This window comes from Raphanus sativus, chromosome 4 (genome assembly GCF_000801105.2).
Source record: "Raphanus sativus cultivar WK10039 chromosome 4, ASM80110v3, whole genome shotgun sequence".
Lineage (NCBI taxonomy): Eukaryota > Viridiplantae > Streptophyta > Magnoliopsida > Brassicales > Brassicaceae > Raphanus > Raphanus sativus.
This window is the reverse complement of record NC_079514.1, coordinates 27,802,113-27,811,010: the sequence shown is the minus strand read 5'-3', so window position 1 is coordinate 27,811,010 and position 8,898 is coordinate 27,802,113. Positions and strand designations below refer to the sequence as shown.

General features: G+C 42.3%; 2 protein-coding genes across 2 annotated transcripts; both read right to left on the bottom strand.

The window, feature by feature from the left end:
* Positions 1–5,463: 5,463 nt before the first annotated feature.
* On the bottom strand, positions 5,464–5,877 carry LOC108829562 (uncharacterized). Its single transcript, XM_018603193.1, has one exon. The coding sequence runs from the start codon at positions 5,875–5,877 to the stop codon at positions 5,464–5,466; it is 414 nt and encodes a 137-aa protein (XP_018458695.1).
* A 33-nt stretch (positions 5,878–5,910) lies between these two features.
* LOC108829561 (uncharacterized) lies at positions 5,911–6,714 on the bottom strand. The gene is made up of 2 exons (XM_018603192.1): positions 6,231–6,714; positions 5,911–6,173 (listed from the first exon to the last, which is right to left on the bottom strand). Exons 1-2 carry the CDS (start codon positions 6,712–6,714, stop codon positions 5,911–5,913), a joined length of 747 nt encoding a protein of 248 aa, XP_018458694.1.
* Positions 6,715–8,898: the final 2,184 nt, after the last annotated feature.

Sequence of the window (8,898 nt, the reverse complement as noted above, 5' to 3'; positions counted from 1 at the left end):
TTTTTTTCTGATTTTGATTCTGGGTTGCAGCTGCTAATACTTCAAGTGAGCTTCTTTGTTTCGTTTGATCGATTTTGATTTCTATATGAGATAGCGTTATTTTGATTCATAAGATTTCTTCAGATTTAGAAAAAAAAAATCTTCAGATTAACTATGGTAGATGAGAAAGACTAGGAATGTCAAACAGGTCGTCCCGTCCCGTCCCGGACCGCAGCGGGCTCGTCAATTTGCGGTTCATTGCGGTCCAGTCCCGCGCGGGCTGCGGTACTCCAAAGCCTCGGCCCAATCCCGTCCCGCCTAAAGTCCTGGTACTAACGGGCCGGCCCGCGGAATAACTTCAATCTGCATCCAGCTTGGCGACATATCCTGTTAATTTGGAAAAAACATGTTATTAGTTCAGCTTGGCGATGATATACTGATATGTATGTCGTGTCCACTTTAGAATCATTGGTTAATTTGTTATGTCCTGTTATACATGATCAAGAGTGAAGAGTTTAAGACACAATTATTTTTTCTGAATCAAAACATAACTCATAATTTCATTAAAAACCAAATGCTATTGTTTTCTGAATTTATAAAAATAAAACCAAACACCAATTCAAAACTGCTAATACTAAAACAATGTCATTAAAAAACAGCAACTGAAAAAACCAAATGAAAAGAAACAGCAACTCAAATAAACAGCAACTCAAATTACACTTTTGCAACTTCCACTTCATCACCAACAGCTGATTCAACTGATGGGGGTTTATCTTCTTCACCAAATACTTCTTCTTCTGCAAGTATTAATATTGAAGTTAGTAAAAGCCATTTTGATTCATAAAACAAATAAAATGCTTGATAATCTAGATAAATTACCATTTTGATATGATTCATATCCCCTGATCCAATTTCTAGTGCATATTAGAGCCTGCACATTTTTTGGGAGTAGACGGCTCCTGTATTTGTTGAGCACTCTTGATCCAATACTGAAAGAAGACTCAGAAGCAACTGTTGTGATTGGAATACTTAATAGATCACAAGCCATACCAGCCAAATCACCATAGCGATGAGCATTATCTTTCCAGAAGTCAAGAATATTCAAGCTCTTAAAATTGGAAACTTCCAAAGGTGGTTCATCAAGATATGCTTCTAGATGTGTCTTCACACTCGCGACTTTGCGAAATGCAAAAAAATCCTATAGAAGTTTTTTAAAAAATATCTAAGACCTGCAGTTATGAAAAATAATAAACATACTAGTTAAGAAAAGTAAAGGAACACTCACAGTGTAGTTCTCAAACATTTCTGTGGACACTGGCTCACATGTTTTGGGTGGAACCGTCTCACGTGGCTCCGTAGAAGGGGAGTTAAACTTGGATTTTTTGTCATAAGAGTCAAAGAGAATGCTGAGTCTCTCACGCAAGTTCTTCACCTTAACATCTCTTGTACTCATGTCAAGCTTCCCTAAACAATGCTCAACAATTGATAGCTTAAATCGCGGATCAAAGACTGCTGCCATTGCAAAAAGACCACTGACATCATCCCAATATTTGTCAAACTTCTCCTTCATTGGTGGCACCATGAATCTGACAACCTCATCATTGCTTTCCTCATTATTCCGGAGCCAATCATGGATCATCCAGACTTGATAGAAATACAAATTAGATGTCGGGTAATTAGTGCCAGACATCATCTTTGTGATCACAGCAAACGGCCCCAAAAAAGTGCAGATATTACTTGCTCTTGTCCATTCTTCAGCTGTGGGCGCCATTGTAAAACCTCGCTTGTCAAATGACTCAAACTTCTCAAATGCCTTACGGTAATTTACTGCAATTTGCAGCATATAGTAAGTCGAGTTCCATCTGTTCGAGACATCCAATATCAGCCCCCGAGTTTCTTTTACATTCGCAGCAACCACTGCTTTTCCGAACAACACCTCCCGCGATGTAGATGATAACACATACTTCACACTCTCTCTTACTTTGTGCAAAGCGCCTTTAATAACCTTTAACCCATCTTGCACTATAAGGTTAAGTATGTGAGCTGCACATCTTACATGGAAAAATTCTCTTCCACACACCAAGTCATCAGTCAACATTAGTTGGGACTTCACAATATCTTGCATCGAGTCATTACTTGTAGCATTATCCAATGTGACTGAGAAATTTTTTTTTTCAATTCCCCACTCTTTCATCGAGTCAAGACGCTGCATAGCAACATGCATACCAGTGTGTGGTGGCGCAAGAGCACAAAACGTGATGATCTTGCTGTTCAACTTCCAGTTCCGATCAATGTAATGTGCTGTCGCACACATGTACCCTTCACGTTTTACTGAGGTCCACAAGTCAGATGTCAATGATACTCGACCAGGAAGTGTAGCTAAATCTCTCCTCAATGCGTCTCTCTCGCTTTCATATAGTCGATAGACATCTAATCTAGCCGTGTTTCGACAAATCGTCTGGACATCAGGATTCAAATACGTCCAAGTTTCTCGCACTTTCTCATACTCTACGTACGAGTATGGTAGATCATGCTGGACTATGGTCTTAGCTATCATCTGCCAAAAGACGGTATGATCATACTTGCCAGAGTGTAACTTCCCCTCGAAATTGATCTTCTGCTGATTTCTATTTTTCCTTTGATACACCTTACATCTAAAACGATACCTTCTCAGCCCACTGGTTCCATGCGAGTGGGAATGCCAAGCATACTCATTCCTGCAATGATTGCATACAACTTTCATCGTCCCATTCGGTTTGTGGACCACCGTGAAATCAGGCCACACATCTGATCTTTGCCTATTGTCCATTTCGATTTCTTCTTCATTCAACTCCTCTTCTTCATCCAACTCCTCTTCCTCCAATGAGTCATCAAAGTCTGGTATCTCCTCGACCTTCTTCTTCTACGACCGAGAAGACGATGCCTTCTTCTTTTGCGGAGTGGTAGCCTTGGCCTTGCCCTTTTGCGACTGAGTCAATGGCTTCCTTCTCCCTCCCCGAATCACTGATTTCACAGGTACAGGCTTCTTCTTTCTACACGCCTGTGAGGACGAGCCTATGCCACCATCTATTGTGGACTGCAACATGGGTTTCCCCGTGGCTGTTCCAAAACTGCTCTTTCTGCGAGGATTGCTGGTTTGGGATGGTGGAGTGATTTCAACATCAGAGTCATCACTTTCATCAGCAAGGCTGATGAGCTTTCTTTTTCTTGCACCACCTTCAATCCTGTGTTCCACGTTCTCTTCAGCCTCTTCAGCCGCAGCAAGAGCAGCTAAGGTAGCTTCACTCACAATGTCCAGTGTTTGTGGTGGAGAATACTCGGTATGCATCGTCAACTGCTCTTCAGAATCGCTACTTGATCCCATGGTCTCGGTCTCTCTGAAGTTTTGTGTTAGGTTTTTTTTTTGAGGTGAAGTCGTGTGAACGTGGGACTATTAGCCTATTAGGGTTTTTAATATTTTGGAAATTTTTAAATTAATTATAATATAATTAAAACTTAGCCTATTAGGGTTTTTTAAATTTTGATAACATTTTATTTATTTTGACAAACAAATGCAGTGATCACGGCAAACCTATGCAAACCTATGCAAGCACCAAAACTAATCGTTTTCTATCAAGAGTGTGTTCTACCTATCTATGCTCAACAAGACACTGATCCTATCACCTAAGCAAACCCAACAAATGCAGTGATCACACGTACACGTTTTAGAGACTAAGAGCTTACTACCCTGAGGTCCTTAAAGCGGCTATACTGGAGCAGCTGCTGTATGTACTTGTCTTCTCCTTCCTTGTTCACTCCATCAGCTCGACAAATAAAACACAGTAGGAGGCAGCTGGTAATCACTGGACAAGCAGGGGTGCGCTCAAAACATACATCAAGTCAGCTTCATAACATGCTTATATCGTTTTGAGCCTACCCCTGCTTTCACAGTGATTACCATCTGCTTCCTTCTCCACCTACATTAAGAAAAGGCGTTAGGCATATAAGAGATTTGCTATTAAATTTTTTAAAATTCAAGCATATATTAAACTTATAAAAGAAGAGTTTCATACTTTTCAATCAAGAGGAGCAGAAGATGAACCAGTCTCCTTCCTTGTTCACCATCACTCCATCCCCGGGAGACATATAACAAAGAAAAAAAAATTAATATCAGATATATTCAATGTAAGTTTAACAAAAGACATTCGCAAAGCAGCTTACAATATCTGGTGGATGTATGTGTTCTCCTTCCTTGTTCACCTACAAAACAAATGACATCAAATAAGCATCAACCAATTATATCCCTCAAGAAGCTTAAAGTTTCAGATTGGTAACACCTTTCAATCTTTGCAGCTCGGTGTAACGGTTTTAATTTATTCTTCACTAAACAAGGAGGCAGGTGGTGGTGGGGGATCAAGCTGGTGTACGACCAAAACATACATCAAGTGAACACCTTCTATATCGTTTTGAGCCTACAGCAGCTTTAACCGCCACCACCATCTGCCTACTTGTTTACAATCATATATTCTTTTCACCTACAAAAAACAAAACACTAATGATAAGCGATCACAGATACTGAACATAACCAGATACTATAAAACAAAACACTAATGATAATCATATATCAACTAATCAGATACTGAACATAACCAGAGACATCAGACATCACAGCGACAAATACAAAACAAGAACAAAAACAAAAACAGAACACATTAGGACACTGGTCTTTAACTAACCTAATCGACACCATCCGTGTACTCGGTCACCACCTGAAAAGTGCAAACAAGTAAAACTGTTAGACTACAAAAAGAAAAAAAAATATGATCTCAACGCCAAGAACAAGAAACGAGTAACTACATAGATAAAAACGATCTTTCATTACCTGTGACATGCATGGGGTCACTGTCGCAGAAGAAGCCTTCGCCGGAGATGGATCTTGGTTTACGGTGGAAGCGGAGTTCTTTGACAGATACTTCACAAACTTCTTGTTATGGCTCCAAGAAGCTTCACCAGAGGAGATTGAAGGCGAATGGAAGACTGGAAGCATCATCTATGAGGAAACCATGGCCGGACCTCTCTTTCTTGTGGCGCCGAGTAGCGTTCCTCTCTCTCTCTCTCTCTCTCTCTCTCTCTCTCTCTCTCTCTCTCTCTCTCTCTCTCTCTCTCTCCTCTCTCTCTCTCTCTCTCTCTCTCTCTCTCTCTCTCTCTCTCTCTTTTGTTTTTTCAGGTGGCGGAGGAAATGAGAGGAGAAGACTGCGGTCTCTTTAGGTTAACCCGCGGATTCTCTAGGCCCGGCCCGCACAAAGCCCATCCCGCACAGTCCCTAAACCGCCAAGCCCGCAACGTCGCGGGTTATCAATTCTTCGGCCCAAACCCGCCCCGCCTCAGGTCTTTTTGGGCTCGGCCCGCGGTCCACAGGTCCATTTGACATTCCTAAGAAAGACGAGACTTTCACTTTTATATTCTTTTTTTTTAACTCAACAACTACTTTTCATTAACCAAACTTCAGTTTCTTACAGAAAGCTTATCAAACTCTAAACAAGATTTCAACCATAAAGGCACAATAGAATACAACTTGGGGACAAATGACGTAAACGTAGTAGCCTCCCTCGCTATTCTATCTACAGTCTTATTACCACTTCTAGGGTAGTAACCCACTCCAGCCTCTAGATTCCCTGTCAGTAAGGCTTTGATTTCCTGAATAATGGGCAGTAGCTTTGGCCAAGTTTCCTCCTCCCCAATGATCATCTTATATAGCATCAAGGAGTCTGTTTCAATTATAAATCTGCTGTAGCCAAAACCAACCAAAGTCTGAGATGCCCATCGGATTGCTTCTGCTTCTACTTCAATCGCAGACCTTACTGCAGTAATCTTTTTTCCACCCGCCCACAACAGATGACCATTCTGATCCCTCGCCATCCACCCTACTCCACCTACTTCAGAGTCCTTGATCTAGGACCCATCCGTGTTGCATTTTATCCATGATGGGGCCGGCGGGAGCCATTTCTTCACAGGTCCTTCCATCGTTTGCTTTTTCACCACTTCATTTTTCACCTCTGCTCTATTCTTCCATTCTTGTACATCATCCCAGACCTTCATAATTGTTGCAGGAGCATTGAAATCTACCCCCCTGAAGATAAACTCATTTCTGTTCTTCCAAATTCTCCACATCAACCATGATACTAATTCTTCATCTACTTCCTCCCTAGGGTACACTTTTTTATGATTTAAGACCCAATATAAGTTAGCATAGAAAGAATCAGACCATGTACCTGAAGGCGGTATATGTATATGCGCTAGAGCCCACAGTTGACGAGCATAAGTACACTGGAAAAATAAATGATTGACACTCTCCTCCCCCACGCCACAGCGAGCGCATGTCTTGTCCTTGGCTAAGTGGCAGTATGCCATATTCTCTGCCACCGGGAGGGAGTTACTTAGACATCTCCATAGGAAGTGTTTTACCTTTGGGCTAGTGTTGGAGCTCCAGATCTTTTGGTATAGGCCGTCAAAACTCGGTTGCAAAACCATCTGCGCCTCCTGCTCCACTGCTAACACATTCACTTGTACCCAGTAGGCAGATTTAACAGTGAAATGCCCCGATTTTGTGTACTCCCATGCATAAGTATCTTTACTGTTTTTACCTGCTGGGGTGAGCTCGTTAATTCTGCTCCGTACTTCATCGGTGAACAGCCTAGCAAGTTTATCTTGATTCCATTCTCTTCCATTTCCGCATATCAACTCACTGACCCTCATATCCTTTGAAATCCATTCTCTACTGCCATTTGCTTCCCTTTTTGCCGCTGTAATCAGGCTTGCAGGCTCTCTACCAGTCCATCTCTCCCCCAGACTTTTGTATCTGCGCCATTACCAATGATCACCCTCGCGCCCTGTCGAACCAGACTCTGTTCTGCATGTATACTTCTCCAAGCATAAGACGGTCTAGATCCTAATGGGGCAGATAGGGGGTCTGAGTTCCTGAAATATCGGCTTTTGAAGATTTTTGTCATCAGAGACTCCTTATGGGTTAGCATTCTCCACATTTGCTTTCCCAGCATAGCAAGATTAAATGCCTCCAGGTCCTTGAATCCTAATCCGTCACATACCTTTGGTTTGCAAAGAGTATCCCAACTTTTCCAATGCATTCCTATAGAGTCTTGTCTGTTCCTCCACCAAAAGTCCGCCATCAGAGCAATGATTTGTTTACAGATGGTCTTTGAGACGAGGAAACAAGCCATCGTATAAGTGGGGAGCGCCATTGCAACTGCTTTGAGAAATACTTCTTTACGTTCGGGGGAGAGAAACTTCGTTTGCCATCCTTGGACTCTTTTTTCCAAATTATCCTTCAAGTAGCTTAGAATGAAAACATTTGATCCTCCAAATGCCTCTGGCAGACCCAAGTACATCCCTTCTCCACCAAGATTCTCAATCCCTAGTTTCTCCATGATCTCTTTTCTTCTACTTCTTGGAATCTTTTTCCCAAAATAAATGCTGGACTTCTGATAATTAATCCTCTGCCCCGAAGCTACACTATAGTTGTGAAGGATTTGTAGAACATGATTCAGCTCCTCATCTGATCCTTTACAATATAGCATGCTATCATCAGCAAATAATAGGTGGGAGACTGGAGGAGCTCTTCTTGCCACACGAAGACCTGAGATTTTCTTACTTCTTTCTGCCCGCTTCAGCATCTGTACGAGAATCTCTGTGCATATGACAAACATATAGGGAGATAACGGGTCTCCGTGTGGGGTTAATCTTCCCATACGACATTCCATTTATGAGCACCTGATATTGTACTGACGAGATGCAGCTCATTATCAGACCTCTCCATGCATCAGAGAACCCTATGATCTTCATCGCTTTATCTAGGAACGGCCACTCGACTCGTAAGCTTTGGAGATGTCCGTCTTGATGGCAATATACTCAGTGGAGCATTTGTTATCCGAGTTTAATGCGTGAAGAAGCTCGTGTGCTACGAGAATGTTGTCCGATATGAGTCTACCTTCCATAAAAGCTGCTTGTGTCTCCGAGATTATTGACGGTAGAACCTTCTTTAATCTCGATGCCATGAGCTTCGATATTATCTTGTATGCTACATTGCACAGGCTGATGGGGCGGTACTCACTCATTCGCTTGGCATTTAAAGTTTTTGGGATCAAGCAAAAATTGGTGTTGTTGAGCCCTTCCTCCACAATCCCTGAGCTGAAGAACCGCTGCACCATATCAGTTAACTCCACTTCACTTGTTTCCCAAAATTGCTGAAAGAAATGCCCATTCATCCCGCCTGGACCAGGACACTTGTTGGGATTGATATTGAAAACCGCCTTCCTCACTTCTTCTCTTGTGACTGGTTTCATCAGTTGCTCGTTTTGCAAGGAAGACGGCATCGGAGGTATGTCCTTCCACTCCTCTAACTTGACTCCAATATCCTCCGAAGAAAAGAGTGTTCTGAAGTACTGCTCTGCTACCTTTCCCAGATCGCTATCAGCATACCATTCTTTCCCCTCATCATCCAACAAGCTCTTAATTATGTTTTGTGCTCTTCTGTTTTTCGTGACAGCGTGAAATAACTTTGTATTGCGGTCTCCAGCTCGCAACCAGGTCAGTCTACTCTTTAGCAACCAGAACACCTCTTCATTTTGATATTCCTCACTCAATTCTTTCTTGAGGAGGTCCAGTTCCGCCTGTTGGAGCTTCTCTTGTCGGGAAGCTTCATCAATCCGGTAATGTAACTCTTGTATTCTTATCGCCGAGTTGGGTTTTGCCTTCCGTTTCCACACTGAGATTGCCTTTCTGCATTCTGCAATTCTGCCCATTATGGATGCTTGACCATTCCCCTGAAGCTTCCAACTCCGTTCCACTGTTTCAACAAATCCCTCCCTCTGCACACATCTATGATCATACTTGAAAATAGGTCTCGGTCTCGATTGATACCCA

What these genes read in the sequence shown, in the direction of transcription:
- LOC108829562 (XM_018603193.1), bottom strand. Translation starts at nt 5,877, where the DNA reads ATGGCGAGGGATCAGAATGGTCATCTGTTGTGGGCGGGTGGAAAAAAG.
- LOC108829561 (XM_018603192.1), bottom strand. Translation starts at nt 6,714, where the DNA reads ATGAGGGTCAGTGAGTTGATATGCGGAAATGGAAGAGAATGGAATCAA. An exon ending in TATACATATACCGCCTTCAG is followed by an intron (nt 6,174 to 6,230) that starts GTACATGGTCTG and finishes ATCATAAAAAAG; the next exon opens with TGTACCCTAGGGAGGAAGTA.